Genomic DNA, 18,095 nt, shown 5'->3' on the forward strand with positions numbered 1-18,095 from the left:
AGTTCCAGATTTAGAACGGGAAAAGATGTCAAGGGCACCACTTCTGGGCCAGCCATAAAAACCATGCAAGCAAGGGGCCTCATGTTCCCCCTTCCAGCTGAATGGGATGAATGTGACTTCAAGAGCTTGAAGGCCGCATTTGAAGATTACAGAATCCCATCAACCTAAGCCCCCTGAATGACTACATGGAGTAGAGGAGCTCTGTCCCTTTGACTAGGAAGATGGTCATTCGGGCACCTAGAGATATGAGGAATTACTGGAGTAGCATACGTGAAAGGGCTTTGTGAGCTGTGAATTGGTGTCACTGGGGAGGGACCGTGATCTTTGCCCTCCCAGCTCCTCCTCCTGGGCTAAACCAGAACCCACGCTCACCTCTGCCCGCTGGGTGCTGGGCTGGTGGGCATTGAGGATGGGGGCCACTGGAGGCAGCCCCTGGCCAGGAGCCTGTCGCCGGAGCCGAGGGGTCTGGAGACTGTAGGACAAGGTCACTACAATGGCCCGAAGCTTGTCTTTGACGTTTTCCTAGGAAGAGGAAGGTCTGTTCCTCACTGGAACAATCCCCAGGCCTCAGCCCTGCTCAGTGCCCCAGCCAGACCTAGGACCAATTCTAAAACTTGGAAAGAAGCTTAGGGAGATGAATGAGAGAGGTGGAGAACTGAGCAAGGAGGAGGGAGAAAGACTGGGGTAGGGGACAGGGGAAACCTTTAGGGCTTTGAGGACCAGATGTGATGATAAAAGCTGCCACCTCCTTCATTCAGCTAGAAGAGGGGACATGAAGCCCCTTGCACCTCCTCCTCCTCCAGGGAGTGCAGAAATGACAGGAGAGGGCAGCAGATGAGGAGGAAGTGAGCTCAGAAGACAGGCTTCCCACGTGTCTAGGTCTTAGAAGGAGGCACGAGTGTGCTCGGGAAGAAGCAGCTAAGAGGAATCAGGGAAAAGAGATGGAGCCATGACAACGACCGTCAGAAGCCAAGGGGTCAGTGTCCACCTGGAGCTGGAACATGGCGTCTCCACAGACTCGGTCATGCTGGTGCTTCAGCCACACGGTGCCCGAGGCCTGGTGCTTGGGTTCTTCTGGGTTACGGCTCGGGAACGTCACACGGGGAACCTGGCCCCGGAGCCTCCGGTCTGTGTCCGCGTCTAACACGTAGTCCAGGGCTGTGGTATGTTGGGAGAGGAGGAGCCGCTGAGCTGCAGAGCTGCTCCAGCTCACCCCATTCCGAGGGTGCTCTTCTACCACCTCAAAGTGACCCCCCTCCCTGAGAAACCCAAAAGGGCAAGCCACAGAGGGGGGACTGCACTCACCCACAGTAGGGCTATAGCCGCTGGGGACTGCAATGTAGCTGAAACAGACCCTTAGGTCCACACTGCGGGGGCAAAGGGTGGCTCCTGAGCCAAACGAGGCTGATGGGCCAAGGCCCCTACCCCCACCCCATCTGTCACATCCTGTCACAGCCCCAGCCCCAAACTGGGGAGATAAAGGGATCAAAGAGAGGGCAGGGGAAGCTGCCAGGGTCCAGGTGCCACCCGATCCCGCCTCACCAGACCGAGTGGCCACCAGCACAGTTGGGCTGCTCCAGGTCGATGCTTCGTGGAGCAATAGAGACTTCATGGGAGACATGGAGGATGGGTCTGGCCCTGGGATTGGGGAGTCAAGAGCACAAGAAATGTGAGAACACGAGGCTGGGAAACACTCTTCAGCATTAGATTTGGCACTGAGGTCGAGGCCAGAGTCACAGGGAGGGGCTGACGGCCTCAGGGAGGGAGAAGGTCAGGGGGTGCTCACCTGAAGAGCACTGCGGTGTCAGCCAGGGAGCCCACCAGCAGGTCAGGGTATTGGTTCCCATCCATATCCAAGCCGCCTGACAGGGAGTAGCCAAAGCTCTTGATGCCCACAGCCTCGCCTTCCAGCACCTAGAGAACCGGCTGTCAGCCTCCCTCAATCCCACCTCCCACAGGCCTCTGCCTCCCCTGATGCCTCTGCTGATTCCACCCACACCCATTCCCTCATCCCAGCGACTCCCTTCACCTGTGAAGGTTTGGCGACAACCCCCAGGCTGCTCCCATGGTAGATGAAGACTTTCCCATCACCATCAAAGGGGGCACCCACTGCAATATCTGCAGGGCACAGGGAAAAGGCAGTCACGCTGGCTGGGGGCCTTGCAGACAAGATCCAGGCCTCAACTCCCCCCAGTCACTCAGATATGTTTTCTATTTTATTGAGAGGCTACAAAATCCCAGGCACTCTACGTACATCATCTTTAATCCTCTTGGCCACTCCCTGCAGATATTACTAACGCAAAAAGGTTAGGAACTTGCCAAGGTCAGAAGGCTGGTAAATGGTAAAGCTCAGACATAAGCCTAGGGACCCTCTCTCCCTGAGTCTTCAGAAGACTACACCCTGACCTCTGAGGGGCTTCCCCATCCCTCCTGTGGCCCCTCCCTCCCCGAGCCTTTCCAGTTCCCAGTCACACCTGGAAAGCCATCTTGGTTGAGGTCCCCCAGTACAGCCAGGCTGATCCCGAACATGGAGTCAGGGGAGCCGCAGAGCCGGAGAGGGGAGATCCCAGCCCAGTGACCCCCCTGGTTCAAGTACACATAAACGGCACCCCCCAGTTCTTCTTGGCGCTCAAAGAAGTAGGGGGCACCCACTATCAGGTCTGGCCAGCTATGGAGAGAGGGAAACATTCAGTGCGGGTCCTCCCTGGCCAGAGGAGCCAGCAGGAGGCTGAGTGGCCTCAGCCAGACTGGGGCTACCAGACCCAGCCTCCCTCAGGTGGCACAACCCTCTACCCACTCACCCATCACTGTTGAGGTCAGCCACAGCCAGTGAGTAGCCGAAGCCAGAGGTCAGGCGCTCCCCAGACAGCATAACCTCGGGCACCAGGCGACTGGCGCTGTCCTTGCGCAGGATGACCACTGCACCCTTGTGGTTGGCACGGGGGGCTCCAGCCACAAAGCTCAGCTCTTCTGCATGCACCAGACCTTTCCCCGAGTCAATAGAGAAGCCTGGGGGAAGGGTGACTTACCCCTAAGTCTTCACCCCAAGACTCAGAAGCTGGGGTGTGTCACAGCTCCCCCAGCCCCTGCCCCCTCCCCACAGGTTAAGAGCCAAGTCACAGCTCACCTGCACCCTGCCCCCTCCCCTAGGTTGAGAGCCAAAAGATAGGTCCCCCCAAGTCATCAGCACTACAGCTGGATGGCTCTTCCTCCCCACAGGGCCTGGCAGCCTCCCACACCCACCAGGCCCAGAGACAAGCTTGGCACAAAAAGTGCAGTGAGGTCAGCCTCAGGGACTGGGCAAGAGAGAGAAAGGTGATAGCTGAGAAGGCCAGGAGCCCAGGTAGGAGGCTGAGTACAGTGGCCTCACCCTGCCCACACCCAGAGAGCTAGAAGAGCTAGAGGTCCCTCTCAGGCCCGAATCCCACCCAGTGCACCTCTTTCCCCCAACTCCCTCATCCTGGCAGGGAGGGGAAGTCTTCACAGGGATGAGGGGGAGAAAAGGGGGAGTGAGAGAGAGCCTGCTTCACCCAAACATCTCCCAGGCCTGGTTTCCTCCTCCTCTGCAGAGGAATGCAGATGAGACAACGAGAGGGACTTACCAACAACACTAGCCCTTTCTTCAATATGTGCCCACCAACCATCCCCCAGGGAAAGTCCCCCTAGAAGACAGGACTGTCCTTCCCAGAATATCCTCAGCCCTGGCCCTCTCACTCCACCTGAATCTTCCTCCATGGAGACCCCTGGCTCACAGCCCAGAGGCCATCACCCTGGGGGCCTCCTCTTCTTAGGCCTGATCACTGGACCCAGCTCTTCTCTGCAATTTGGGCCCAATGTATGTCTCCCTGGGTGTGTGGTGGGGGAGGAGGAGATTATAAGGCACCAAAGGTCGAGTTCCCTGGGGAAGGAGGGGAGGCTGGGCCATGCCCCTAGAGTCCAGGAGGTGGGAGCTTACAAACCTAAGTAGCTATTGAGGGCCAAGTCTCCGGCTGGTCCTGGGAGCCGGTCAGCAGGGTCCAAAGTTTTATACACCAGCTGGTCGGGGTCTGAGCTATCAATGTTGGTCACAAAAAGCAACCCTGTGGGGGGTGGGGTGAGACACCAGGGAGGAGACATCCAGAGGAGGTGCCACAGAGTAGGGAGACAGAGCCACAGAAAGGCCAGAAAATGGTGGAAGAAGAAGAGGCAGAGAGAGAAAAAGAGACCAGAGAGATCACAGCCAGAGACAGAAAGACAGAGAGAGACAAGGTGAGAGACAGAAACAGAGACAGAAGGATGGGAGCAGGGAGAGGGAGGACAAGAGAGAGGAGCAGAGGTTTAGAGCAGTTCTGGGCCGGGGAGAGGTCCCTACCAAAGTAGCTGTTGGCAGGGACCGGGATGAGGCGGGGGTCCTGCTCCTTCTCTCCCCCCGCCTCGTAGGGACCGTCGTCCAAGTGTGCCAGGTCCACTGAGCCCTGTGCACAGAGCTCCACCCTGGCCGTGCCTGCAAGGACAGACCTGTTAGTGCCCAGGGCAGGGCGCAAGGAACACCCCCCAGGCCGGACACTGAGTTAGACAGGCACACGGGGAGGCCCCGCCTCTTCTTTCTAGCCCTCTCCCCACCCTGTCCCCAACCCAGGCTTCCTAGGGTCCCCCAGACGTGGCATCACACTCACCGAGTGTCAGCTCAGCCAGCAGCAGCGTGCAGAGACGGGAATGGCAGTGATGAGGTGTGGGCTAGTGTGTTGGAGCATGCAGGCCCCAGCTGCAGGCCCAGCGTGCACTTGGGGCCCATGCCAGCATGTTGAGGAACACTTGGCCGTGCGAGGGAAAGGAGGCACCCCCCATTCACGTGTGCACTAGCTTAATGGGGTGGAAGGCATGGCAGTGCCCTGGGGCCATACAGCAGTACACATGTGGTCATGCTTGGCCATGTGCCATCCCCGACCCTGTCTCTGAGGTAAGAGGAGGTTTTGGTCCCCTTCTCCCCTTCCCGAGGAGTGACTCACCCTTCCAATTATAGGTTCCTGGGGCCCCAAAGAGGAGGTAGTGGCTATCAGGGGAGAAGGCGGCAGCTGTGCCCTGCTGGCAGAACCCAAATTGTTCATGGCCTTGGGGGCGTCCCTCACAGAACTTCCATTCCCCACCATCCAACTCATCCCGGATGGCCAGGTCCTGGCTGAGCACAAAGCAGCGACCAATCATATCCCGCGTCTCCAGGATCTGGTCCACTCGCTGCCTTGCCTCATATCGGTGTGCACAGGTCTGGGGGAGGAAGGGATGGGGATCATTTCACTCTGTGGGTCAGGGACCTGCTTGAGGCATGCTGCCCATATGCAGAGATTTGGCAGACACTGATACATGTGTGCTCACATGCACACGCACATGCACACATACACACACCCCCCTATGCCGGCACCACTCAAGCACCATTACCCTGCCAGTGTTACACAGGTCCATGCATAACCCAGCAACCTGTCTGCACCCACTTCTTTGCCCTCAAATGGAGATCTCCTTGTTCCACATTCTGCCTGGAGCCAAAAGACACAACTAAGCCACCACATACGATGTGTGTCTCCCTGATCATGTCACAGTCCTCCAAAATGCCAAGCTTGGCCCTGTCCCTGGACCTTTCTAAGTGTCACCACCTCATCTGCAAAGAACTTCCTGTCCGCTTCACTCTCCAAGTATTATTATTATTTTTTTTTTTTTTTTTTGAAGCAAGTTCTCACTCTGTCACTCAGGCTGGAGTGCAGTGGCACAATCATGGCTCACTGCAGCCTCGACCTCCAGGGCTCAAGTGATCCTCCCACCTCAGCCTCCTGTGTAGCTGGGACTACAGGCATGTACCACCATGACTGGCTAATTTGTTTTTATTTTTTATAAAGATGAAGTCCCACTATGTTGCACAGGCTAGGTATTACCGATTATTAAAGCCTGGCTCAAATCACCCCCTCTGCAGAAGTCTTCTCTCTACTCCTGCTTTGGACTTTTACAGACTAGAGACTAGACCACTCACTTAACATGAACCAGATTCTGCCCCACAGTGATCTGTATTGGTAATTGTGTGTCTATGCGTGTTACTGAAAGATAGAGAGAGAGAAACAGAGAGCCCTAGTTTTTTTGTTTGTTTGTTTGTTTTGTTTTGAGATGGAATTTTGCTCTTGTCTCCGAGGCTAGAGTACAATGGTGCGATCTCAGCTCACTGCAACCTCCTCCTCCCAGATTCAAGTGATTCTCCTCCCTCAGCCTCCCGAGTACCTGGGATTACAGGCGCCTGCCACCACGCCCGGCTAATTTTTTTTTTTTTTTTTTTTTTTTTTTGAGACGGAGTCTCGCTCTGTCACCCAGGCTGGAGTGCAATGGCGCGATCTCGGCTCACTGCAAGCTCCGCCTCCCGGGTTCACACCATTCTCCTGCCTCAGCCTCTCCGAGTAGCTGGAACTACAGGCGCCGCCACCACGCCCGGCTAATTTTTTGTGTTTTTAGTAGAGACGGGGTTTCACCGTGGTCTCGATCTCCTGACCTCGTGATCCGCCCGCCTCAGCCTCCCAAAGTGCTGGGATTACAAGCGTGAGCCACCGCGCCTGGCCACGCCTGGCTAATTTTTTGTATTTTTAGTAGAGACAGGGTTTTGCCGTGTTGGTCAGGCTGGTCTCGAACTCCTGACCTCAGGTGATCCACCTGCCTCGGCCTCCGAAAGTGCTGGGATTATAGGCATGAGCCACCAAGCCCAGCCTTCCCCTTGTAGTAACTAGCACAATGCCTGATGCTTAAAAGGTTCTCAGTAAGAGTTTGACAAATGGATGGATGAATGAATAGACAGACGTTTTTACATTTATAAGGACAAGGACCATGTCTCACACCTTTTTGTATCTCCCTGATGTACTTGGAATCATATCATATTCCTAACTTGTGTTCTCTAAGCACACCTATGCATATGCACACACCATAAAAACACACACACACACACACCCCATCCGTGCATTCAGTCATGAGAAGCAATACTCACAACAATCTTGCCCCCAGGCCCCTGGCTCCGAACACTGACTCCCAACCACTGGTTCTCCTTGCTTTCCTTTTGCATATCAGCTAGAGGGAGGACACTGGGAATTAGGGGAGGGAAGAGGAGCCCAAGTCCTCTCCTCCCCGCTCACACGTTTCCCCCACTCTGTTCATGCAGGGCCACACCTCCCTGGTCGATGTCCACTCTGTAGCAGTCAGTCTCCTCCAGGCTCAAGGGGCAAGCGAAGAGGCCTCCAGTGCGATTCGCCTGCTGCCCAGGAAGAGCCAGGGCCTGGGGAGCACCCACCAGCAGCCTGCAAGATGGGGGAGGGGCAGCGACAGGGACAGGAGTTAGAGGTCAGAATGACCCAACCTCCTTAGAGCTGCCCAGGCCCAACCCCTCAGTACTAAAGAGAGTGTTCAAGGACTAAAGAGAAGGGGCAAATGTCAGTTTTCTCAAACCCTGGCAAGGACAAATTAATATAGTTGGTCATGCAGTCATCACATTGCATGTACATACTATCTGGATGAGGGATCAACATACACAGTAGATACACACACACACACACACACACACACAAACATGCCAACCCGAGCAGTCAGGCCAACAGTGCTGGTTTGAAAGAACCGCCTGTTCCCAGCACCTGTTCCTGAGTAGGCCTTCCCTACCCCCTCCTTGGCCCCATCCCCAAGCTCTGCCCTGCTCCCCAACCCAGTCCAGTTGAAACCCAGCCAGAAATGCCAAGAATGCTGGGAGCAAAAGTAACAGGGCCCCAGACTGGCATCAGAGTGTGGCTCAGGGACCAGCTTCAGAGGCCAGGCAAGAGGCTACATACAGACCCACTGCCCCCTCATCAGGGACCCAGCAAAGACCCCACCTCCCAGAAGCTGTGCCAGCCCAGGATTCGATCAGTCACCCTGGCTGGCATGGAGGTAGGGACAAGTTTCTCCTTCTGCCTCCAATGCTACCCCATTCTCTTCCCGACATCCTGAATCCCCTTCCCCATCCTTCCTTCTCCCGATGTCCATGATTTTTCCTTCCCTTCCACCCCCACCCAGTCTTCTCTCCTGCCTCCCCCTCAGCCTCTTTCCCAGCTACAACTTTCTTGGCAGGACAATTTTCCATGATCACAGCCAAGGCGTCTTCCCCAGGGGAGCACAGTGCTGGGAATGGAGGCTGCCTGGGTCCCCTGGGGCTGAACCCCCAGGCCAGAGTGAAGGCGGGTGAGGTGAGATGACTGACACCCAGCTGGCTCCATGGGTCTTCTCTTTGCAGAAGGAGAGACTCAGAAGTGGCAGCAGGACAAACCTCAAGGCCTCTCTCCCACACTCTTCTCCTCCATCTCCCTTCCTGGGGGGCAAGGCCCAAAACCATGTTAGGCAGTATTACAGACAGGCATCTGTGGGGCACTGTGCCAGGTCTGATGGGGTGGAGGGGGAGGGCAGAGAACCATTCTTCCTTCCCACAACTCCTCCTCATCTCTTAGCAGCTGCCATCCCTTGTCAGAGCCGGTGTCAAGAAAGAGAAGGGGTATAGGGAGTAGTAGAGAAGAGAAGACACATTTGGCATTCAACTACTTATTGAGAGTCTATTGTATGCCAAGCCCTGTGTCAGGCGCTGGTGAGACAAGGAAATCATATTTATTCAGCACCTACTATGACATCAGATCCGAGGCTAGACACCAGGGATATGAGAAACTAACATTCATCACTGTCCACATATGTGCCAAGCACCAGGATAGGCAAGTCACATGCATTATGTCATTTAATCATCACAACAGTCCTATGAGATAAGGATTCTTTTCTTGTCTTTCAGATGAGGAAACTCACTCAAAGACATTAAGCAGTGATGCTGGAATTCAAATCCACATGGGCCTAACTCCAACACTTTGCCACTCCACCCAGTGACTGACCTGTCTCTAGAACACTGAGACCACCCCAGAAAGGGAAGGAGAGAGTAGGGAGATGAGGGTACCCTGGGCAGAAAAGGAAACGGGGTGATACAGCCCTGCACAAATAAATGGCAACCTTCAGGCAAGTCAGCAGTACCCCCAGCCTCCAAACATAGAAGTGGCCATCTCTCTGAGGGTCGGGGCTGTCTTTTCGTCTTTGTGCTTGCCCCACAGGGAGTGTCAGAATGTGTTTACTGAACACACACATTTTGTGGACTCATAGAGATACCCAGTATCACAGCTGGTCAGTGCATAGCTAAGCACCCAGATAAGTTAACCTTGTTCTATGTTCACATCTCCTCTGGAGGCCAAAAGTAGGGAGGAGGGGAGGGTCCCATGTGGAAGAAATAAGCTGAGTGCATAGATATGCCCAGTCCGCTCTTGGTGGAGAAGAGACCAGTCGATCCCTAGTGGAACAAGAGCACCCAGCCACATCCTCTCTAGTCCCTCCACCTCTGGTCCAGCCACACACACTCCTTCCTGGCTTCATGCCATGAGCCCTAACCACCCCAGGCTTCTGGACAGCCACAGTGCAGCCACTGCAAAGAGAAAAGCAAAAAAAAAAAAAAAAAAGTGTTGGCAGCTGGGGGCAGAGGGACCCCCTGGGAGCTCAGCTAAGTGAAGACAAAGGAGTAGCCCATGACCACTGCACTTCTCGATTCTCCACACACTCCAGGGCCCCAGCCCAAGTCCAGCCCCTCTTTGGCCCCTCTCAATCTGGGTGGCCCTCTGGGGAGGATGCTTGGCCTGGAAGGCTGGCTCAGCCAGGGAGGCCCTCTAGCCAAGCCTTTGGATCCAGAATCTCTGTAAGGCGCTCTGTGAATCACAATACAAGAATAGCAATACTACTAACACTTTCACAGCACTCACTGCGGGCTATGCACTATTCTAAGCATTTTACATATATTAAGAACTCTTAATCTGCACAACAACCCTATGTAGCAATACTATTGTTTATATCCATTTTACAATTGAAGGAAATAAATGAGGCTGGAACCACACAGCAAAGGTTAAAGTCTCATCCCAGAGCTAGACTAAAAGACATCAAAATAGGCAAGAAGTTTTTTTCATCAGTGAGTGCTAAGGCAGGCCACCTGCAACTCAAAAGCTAGGGACTGAGCAGGTGCCTGGCCTCTCACATGCCCCCCGCCCCCCAGCAGCAGAGCACCCCCTGCTGGAGCAAAAGCAGGGTGAGGCAGTCAGGCCCTCTGGGAAAGGCCCCAGCTTGGCTCTGGGAGACGGAATCAGGGGCCACCTTCAGAGAGGAGGGGGAAATGACAAGAGACCAGGCTATTAAAAATAACCTAGAATCTGCCTGGAAATAGCTTAGAGAGTTCAGCATGTCCTAAAAAGGCCTCCAGTCCTCGAACTCCGGCAGATGGAGAAGGAGGGAGGAAGGGAGGGAGGGAGCAAAGGTGAAAGAGGAAGCAGATGGTAAACAGAAGAGGAGATGAAGTCCGTTGCTTTCTATCTCTCCCAAAGTTTTGGGGACCACTGACCCTGCTACCAGATGATAGGGATAATGGAAGAAGAAAGATTAGAGCTAGGCCCCTACTCCCCAAGCAAGTGAGGAGAAATAAGCTCTTGTCCCTGCCCCCCTGCCCCCAGACCAATAGTAGAGGGAGAAGACAGTCCCAGTGGACAGCATTGATCCCGGTAATGGATACTTAATGTGGCTTAGGCACTGGTTGAAGAGAGAAAAGCCCCCTAGCAGGAGCAGGTGAGAAGCTTTCTTCACCTCTGGCCTCCCTTTTTACAATCGGACATGTAGCGAGAGCCAAGGATACAGGCAACATGACCAGTCACAGGCCCCTCACAAAAGTATATCCATCTCCCATGAGTCCTGAACTGATTAGAAAGAATTAGCATTGTCCTCCACCCCTTACTCCTCCTGGCCTTTCCCTGCTGCTGAGATTCCTGGAGTTGGGAATTTGCTAAGGAGGAGGAAGGGGAGCAGCCTGGCCAGCATCCTTCCTGGATCTCTCACTGCTACAGCTGCTGCGGCTATTACTACTGCTACTAGTACTTTGAGGGTTCAGTTTGCTGCCACTCTCTATCACCAAGCCACCTACTGCAGGTTGCCAGACCTGCAGATCCTCTCCCAATCTTCCCGTGATCTTAAGCCACAGAAGTGGAAGCTCTCTCCTGGACTTCCAGTGCCCTGCTGCCCTCATTCCATCCATGGCAATGCTCCAGCAGGAAGTTATTTCTGGAGTCTGCCCTGCATGCATCCCTCTCATGGCACCCTCAACTTCTATGTCCTTTCCATCTCCTCCCATTCTAAGCAGACACAGACAGTCTCCCTCCCTTGGGGAATTCAGCCCTTGGAAGAAGCAGGGGAGCCAGAGGCCCTGGGGCTGGATCAAGGATGCAAGTTGGGGGAAAGGCCCAGAAGAAGGAGATGGTTCGCTGCCAAGACAAGAACCTTGCTTTCCAACTCATCCCTAAAGCAAAATACTGGGTCTCAGGGCCGGGAAGTGCAGCTTCAGACGCAAGCCAGATGAGGCAAGGCTCCAGGTTGGGATGTGGGATGTCTGTGGGCAGTCTAGGTCTTGGTGGGGCTAGAAAACAGAGAAATGAGGTGGCCCGCAGAGTGGTGAGGGGGACGATCTGTGGCTCGGGCATGGCGACTCTGGGCGGGTGCGGTGACTCACCAGCTCTGGGGTTGGGGCTGCAACTGCCGGTGCAGGGCCACAGAGAAGCCGAAGAGGCTGCCTGGCTCGCCCTCCTTGAGCAACGCACCCATCACGTCCAGATTGAAGGCGACAGCCCGTGAGAAAAGCAGTTCGACGAGCAGGGAGCCAAAAAGGTAGCAAATCCCGGAGGCCCCCCAAGGGTCGCGGCTCCGAGCCCCGGCCATGGGACGATCCCCGCGCGCGCTCCCAGCGAATGCAAGGGAACTCTCGCACGCCCCAAGCCCCAGGTCCCCCCAGGGGCGTCTCTGGTCTCCGAAGTCTCGTTGGTCTTTCAGACGTCTCCCAGTCATTCGCCCCGCCAGCCCTCCCTCCCGCCCGCCGCTCCGCCACCTCGCCGCCCCAGCACCGGCTAGGACAACTACAGCAGCCGCAGCTCCGGGGTCCACTCCGGCTCTCGCCTCCTCTCCCGGGGACGCCACCCAGGCCCCGCCCCCGACTCCGCCCCTCGCTCCCGCGGCAGGTGGAGACCCAAGCGCGTCTCCAAGGGGATGCCCAGGCTGGTGGCTGGGGTGGAAACTAGCCTTGCTGACCCCCCACCACCACGCCCCCCAAGCCCAGCACCGTCTCCGGCTCCGCCCCTGCGCGGCGCTCTCCTCTCCCCTTCTCCCCCCACCCCATCCCCACCCCGGGAGTGATGGAGGCGGCGCCTTGGAATGCGGAGGGAGAGAAGTACAGATAGAAAGAGAGGGGCTGAAACAGAGGAAGGAGGGTAAGAGATGAGAAGTTGGCAAGACGCTAAAAGACAACCTGGGAAGAGAGATGTGCAGATACAGAGGAAATGAAAGGGGAGCGGTCCTGGGCCTGGGTGCAGTTCCCCCATGGTCACATAGAGCACTCTTTCTGCTGTTGGGATCAGACCGCTGCCCTCCCCAATCCTATCCCATCCCCCGCCCCCAGCCCGGCAATGACCACAGCAGTGCTAGACACATCGTCAGGATTCAAGGGAACAGAGAAAAAGAGGCAAGAAGAGAGAGAGAAACTCGGGAGATACGGGGAGCAAATGGAGAAATGGAAAAAGGAAAGGAATAGAGAGGAAGAAAGAAGGGCAAGAGGTTAATTGACAAGGGATGGAATGAAGGGAGAAAAGAAAACGACTGGGGATGATTACAGGAAGAGGAAATTAAGCAGTGGGGAGAGGAGTGGGTGTCAAAGAAGGCCAAGATGAAAGAGACTGGACCCAAGAGGCAGAGGAATGTAAAGGGTGTCCCCAGCTACCAGACCCTTCCCAGGACTGCACATTTCCTATTCGTGAAAGGGGATGGGAGGGGGCAGAGTCCTGGGCTGGCTCAGCAGGACCTGGGTGGGGCTGAGATGGGATCTCCACAGGGACCCAATGGCCTGTCCCTCTTCCTCTCCCTTTCCCTCAGGCTGGGACAGAGGCAAGGGGGTGGGGGTACACTTTCCAACTCTCTGCTATTTATAACTCTGATACAGAAATGGGGCCAGGAGGAGAGACAGGAAATAATTTGGCATAATGGGAACCTCGAGTGCTCCCACTTCCCCTTCCTACTCCCCTCACTTACTGGTGTTGGTCTTGTGAATACACATCTGTCCATCTTCCCTTCTCTCTCTCACTATCTGATTTTGTCTCATCCCAAATTCTATTTTGTCATCATTCTTGTCTCTGTCACACTTGGAATCTTTCTCAGAGTATTTCTCAATGTTTCTAATGTTGTCTCTGCTCTTCAAACACTATCATATTCTTAAGATTCTTTCTTCTCTTTCCCTTTCTTAAAAGTTCCAATAAGTGTCCTACCTCCTTCCTCTTCCTGTGTTCTCTTTGTCTTTCCTAATTCATTGTTAAGGATTATACTTCTTTGAAAAAAAAAAAAAAAGTGGGTTCTCACTCTGCTGCCCTGGGACAGTCTTTGCCTTGGATAAGTTAACAGACATTTGGAAGTCTGGCCCTCTGTTTTCCAATACTACACCTGTGGATATCCCCTCCAGAGCACTAACACATCTCTAAACAGGTACTATAAGGAAATACATATGCTGTCAGAAGGGCTGGCACCAGGATTCTACTTTCACCATGCCCTCCCCATCCTTTTTAATATCTCAGAGCCCCACACAGTAGAGAAGAGCTGACATCGGAATGCAGAATTGCAAAATTAGGATAGAACTGGGACTACTGACTCCCTGCCCAGGCCCCCCCGCCCCTGACCCCAGCTCAGAATGCCTTTAGAGCCCAAGCTGCCTTCTATCGGCACCTGCAGCTTTTGCCTGTCTCCATTCCCACTCCACTGGCTTCTGTGATCCAGGGCTGAAATCAGATGCCAAGAATCTGCTTCTGACCTCCTCTCTCCAAATATTTGAGAAGTCACCTCACCACCACAGGAGGAAAGATCAGGAAAGAAGAGAGAGAGAGGCCACCCAAAATTAGCCTGGCTATAAATAGAGGGGCAAGGGAGGGAGGGGAACACATAAGAGCACGCTAGACCAGCCTAGTAAATTTAGACATGTAGATTTCTCTCAAGGAGAAATGAGACCAGAATGTTGGAGTGAAAGATAATATTGTAGGTGAAGAGGGAAATTGAGAAACTAGAGGGGGCCGGGCGCGGTGGTTCACGCCTATAATCCCAGCACTTTGGGAGGCCGAAGCAGGCGGATCACCTGAGATCAGAAGTTCAAGACCAGCCGGACCAACACAGTGAAACCCTGTCTCTACTAAAAATACAAAAATTAGCCGGGTGTGGTGGCGGGTACCTGTAATCCCAGCTACTCTGGAGACTGAGGCATAAGAATCACTTGAACGCAGGAGACGGAGGTTGCAGTGAGCTGAGATGGCACCACTGCACTCCAGCCTGGGTGACAGAGACTCCATGTCAGAAAAAAAGAAAAAAAAAAAAAAAAACTAGAAGGATCCAGAGAATGGGGTAAGCTCAATATTAAAATAAATAAACTGTTAGAGAACTTCTTGTATTTCAGTCAAGAGCTTAGGAATTAGTTAAATTAAAAATTAATGCTGAGCTGGGCACAGTGGCTCATGCCTGTAATCCCAGCACTTTGAGAGGCCAAGGCAGGAGGATCACTTGAGCCCAGGAGTTGGAGACCAGCCTGGGCAACATAGGGAGACCTCCATCTCTACAAAAAATACAAAAGTTAGCCAAATCTGTGGTCCCAGCTACTCAGGAGGCTAGGCGGGAGCGTCACTTGAGCCCAGGAGATGAAGGCTGCAGTGAGCCATGATCTTGCCACTGCACTCCAGCCTGGGCAATAGAGTGAGACCCTGTCTCCAAACAAAAAATGCTGAAACTGTATTACCATTCTCAAATCGCATACCATTCTCAAAATGACAAAACTATAGAGATGAAGACCAGATTACTGGCTGCCAGGGGACAAGGATGGAGGGGGGTGGGGACAAATATAAAGGAATAGCACAAGGGGGTTCCTTTGTGGTGATGGGTTTTGTATCTTGATTGTGGTGGTGATTATCCAAATCTATACATGATATAAAACTGCACAGAACTAAAAACAAACAAATAAATGCATGTAAAAAATGGTGAAAACTGAGTAAGGCCTGCAGGCCAGTTAACAATACTGTACCAATATCAACTTTTTGGTTTTGATTTTATGCTAGTTACATAAGATGTCACCATTAGGGGAAACTGAGTGAAAGGTACACAAGACTTCATGTGCTATTTTTACAACTTCCTCTGATCTATAATTATTTCAAAATAATTTCCAAGCCAGACATAGTGGCTCACACCCGTAATCCCAGCACTTTGGGAGGGAGGAAGGCGGATCACTTGAGGTCAGGAGTTTGAGACCAGCCTGGCCAATATGACAAAAACCCATCTCTACTAAAAATGCAAAAATCAGCTGGGCGTGGTGGTACACACCTGTAATCCCAGCTACTCAGGAGGCTGAGGCACAAGAATCGCTTGAACCCAGAAGGCAGAGGCTGCAGTGAGCAGAGATAGCACCACTGCACTCCAGCCTGGGGGACAGAGTGAGACTCTGTCTCAAAAAAAAAAAAAAAAAAAAATTAAAAAATGTTGTGCTTCTAAGGATACCATTAACAAAGTAAAATGATAATCCTTGGAATAGATTATCCACTCCACTCCATGGAACAGATTAATACACTGTACTTCAGCCTGGGCAACAGAGTGAGACTCTGTCTCAAAAAAAAAAGAAAAAGAAAAAGAAACGTGGCTAGTATGACTGAGAAACTGAATTTTTAAAATAAATTTAAAAATGAAAGATTAATAATTTTTACAAAAATTTCCAAAATTTTAGAAGTTGAGAAATGTCCAGATCCAGCCAAGATTTTAGCCCTTTAGCTCTTGTATGAGTGGAAGCTGAGGCTTTCTCCAGCTCCTTCCCTTTTCAACATCTTCTTCCCCGCTTTGAGATCAGTATTTTTCAGCTCCCTCAAATCACATTTTTTGCAACTGTTGTCTCTAGCTTACAAGCAAACACTTCCAGAACACACACTTCAGGGCTAACTTCTCCCTCCACCTCATCTGGCAACAGAGGCTTGGAGCTTATGTCCCAGGGTCAGGCTTTTCCATCCCAACACGCACACCATGAGAACTTTTTCACTTCACTCACCTCTCCAGCACTGGAATCCTTCTGCCTGCCTCTGAATTCTGGTTGTAGTCAAAGCTTGAACTATGGGAGTGGCTGGGAGGAAAAGAACATAAATGTGATTGAGGGAATTCAGTGGGGAAACAGCTTGACCGCTCTGGTCTTTGACGATCCAAAAGAAACCCTTACACTTGAGAAGGACTGGGAGGTCACTTACCAAAGGGAGCCATTTAGACTGTCTTGAGGGCCCCCTTTCTTTGAGCACTGGCTTCTGGCCAACATTTGGAACTTAGCCACACCACCACCAACCCCCTCTCTTGAAGCCCAGCCAGATTTCCCAGTATGTGAAGCCTTGTCTACTCACTCTGTGTCCTCCCTCAGCCCTCATCCAACCTCTAACAACTCAGCAGCTTCCAGCCCTGTTTGGCCCAGCCAGTCAGTTTGGAGCTTGCTAATTAAAGCTAACTCTGAAAGAGACCTCAAAAGAAGAGGGAAATGAGTGAAGAAAGGAGTGTGGAGTTGCATTCATTCAGTCCAAGGGAAAATAATCTGAGTAGGAAATTGTAAGGAGAGGTGAGCAGAAAGCGACTTCAAATTTCAAGAGTCATTCTCCAGATAGATATGTATGCGACTTGTGTCCATCTCTCCCAAGGACAAGTGAAGCTAAGCTTCAACCGCAGCAGAAACTAAGGTTAGAGAGTGAATAATAAAGGCCCAGAAAAAGAACAGATGGAGGATAACCCTAGAGAGATCAGATGGGGACACTAGATACAGATACCCCATGTCCTCTGCTCAGCTCTAGGGCAAAGGAACAGCCAGTGTATGGGAGAGGAGGGAGAGGCTAATGTCTGCAGAATCCTGGCAGTCTCCATACCAATTGTGAAAATGTCAGGCAGTTGTGCCAAGAAGGGTGAGGGTAATACAGGATGGGCCTGACACTCTCCCTGAGTCGGCCTAATCTTAACATTTAGACTCACCCTTGAGACCCACCCAACACTAACCCCCGACATTAGCCCTCACCCTGTTTCACTTATCCCATGTCACCATTATCTTGACACTCGCAACCCATGTCCTTCTCTTCCAGGCCCCACAGCTCTGGAGGTGAGGCACCAGGCATTTCCAATCTGCCTCTATTTTGCTTGCTCACTGCAGTTGGAAGCTGGAGCCAGAGAGGGGGAAGGACAGAGCCAGGCTGCCCTGTGATGTTCTCACTCTTCCCGCTTCTATTGATTAGCCCTTCTCTGGAGCAGAGCCTCTTCCCAAACACTCCTCCCCTGCCAGGATTCCCTACAGCTCATGCCCAGCAAGCTAGAGGGGCATAATGATTAGAGACAGAGAGATTCCCAGAAAAGTGCTCTGGGTCTACCCTCCTGGGGTCTCAACTGTGGTTTATGCAATATACAGTGGTAAGACTCAGGCTCTAGAGTCAGATAGCCTGGATTTGTAACCTAGCTCTACCACTAATGAACTCTATTACTTAACTGCGTTGTACCTCAGATTCTTCATCTGCAAATTTGCAATACTCATAATAATATTCCATAGAACTGTTCTAGGGATTAAATGAATACATACATGTAAAGTGCTTGACTATGATGAGTACTAAGAAATGTTTAAAAAGAAGGTACAGTACACATATAATTTAGATACATATACACAGTATCTAATGTTTTTATTAGAATTTTTATTTTGGCACTTAAAGTGTTTTGCTTTATGCTGCCACTTAAGCATTTCATGTGCTTCTCCTCACTAATCCTTTGACAGTTGCACATCTCCCAGGATTTGGGATGCTATTCTGCAAAAAGCTGAATGAATCATTGATCAGTAATTCTCAAATCTTACTCAGAAAATTCAAGAATGTTTTCTTCTAACTCAATCAGCACCCATTTCTCCTCCCCCTGCAAGTAAATATAATGACGTCAACTTCAACTATGCCAAC

At 52.4% G+C, this 18,095-nt stretch overlaps 1 protein-coding gene across 9 annotated transcripts in view; it reads right to left on the minus strand.

Annotated features, from left to right (window-relative positions):
* The window catches only part of ITGA7 (integrin subunit alpha 7), a 29,658-nt gene that overhangs the window by 9,912 nt on the left and 1,651 nt on the right, over nt 1-18,095 (minus strand). The window contains exons 2-15 of one of the 9 annotated variants that reach the window (XM_054441972.2): nt 16,184-16,255; nt 7,171-7,298; nt 6,992-7,071; nt 4,989-5,244; nt 4,352-4,483; nt 3,960-4,079; nt 2,802-3,009; nt 2,475-2,668; nt 2,030-2,118; nt 1,787-1,914; nt 1,543-1,638; nt 1,306-1,367; nt 989-1,158; nt 373-522 (exon numbers count right to left, since the gene is read on the minus strand). In XM_054441972.2, coding sequence (XP_054297947.1) covers nt 373-522; nt 989-1,158; nt 1,306-1,367; nt 1,543-1,638; nt 1,787-1,914; nt 2,030-2,118; nt 2,475-2,668; nt 2,802-3,009; nt 3,960-4,079; nt 4,352-4,483; nt 4,989-5,244; nt 6,992-7,066 — 1,680 coding nt within the window. In that variant the 5' untranslated portion in view covers nt 7,067-7,071; nt 7,171-7,298; nt 16,184-16,255. Of the gene's footprint in view, nt 1-372; nt 523-988; nt 1,159-1,305; nt 1,368-1,542; nt 1,639-1,786; nt 1,915-2,029; nt 2,119-2,474; nt 2,669-2,801; nt 3,010-3,959; nt 4,080-4,351; nt 4,484-4,655; nt 4,867-4,988; nt 5,245-5,468; nt 5,507-6,991; nt 7,072-7,170; nt 7,299-11,590; nt 12,019-16,183; nt 16,256-16,376; nt 16,530-18,095 lie in introns of those variants that run through there. The other 8 variants (XM_054441971.2, XM_054441968.2, XM_054441977.2 and 5 more) reach the window with 8 other exon arrangements.

Source organism: Pongo pygmaeus, chromosome 10 (assembly GCF_028885625.2).
Source record: "Pongo pygmaeus isolate AG05252 chromosome 10, NHGRI_mPonPyg2-v2.0_pri, whole genome shotgun sequence".
Lineage (NCBI taxonomy): Eukaryota > Metazoa > Chordata > Mammalia > Primates > Hominidae > Pongo > Pongo pygmaeus.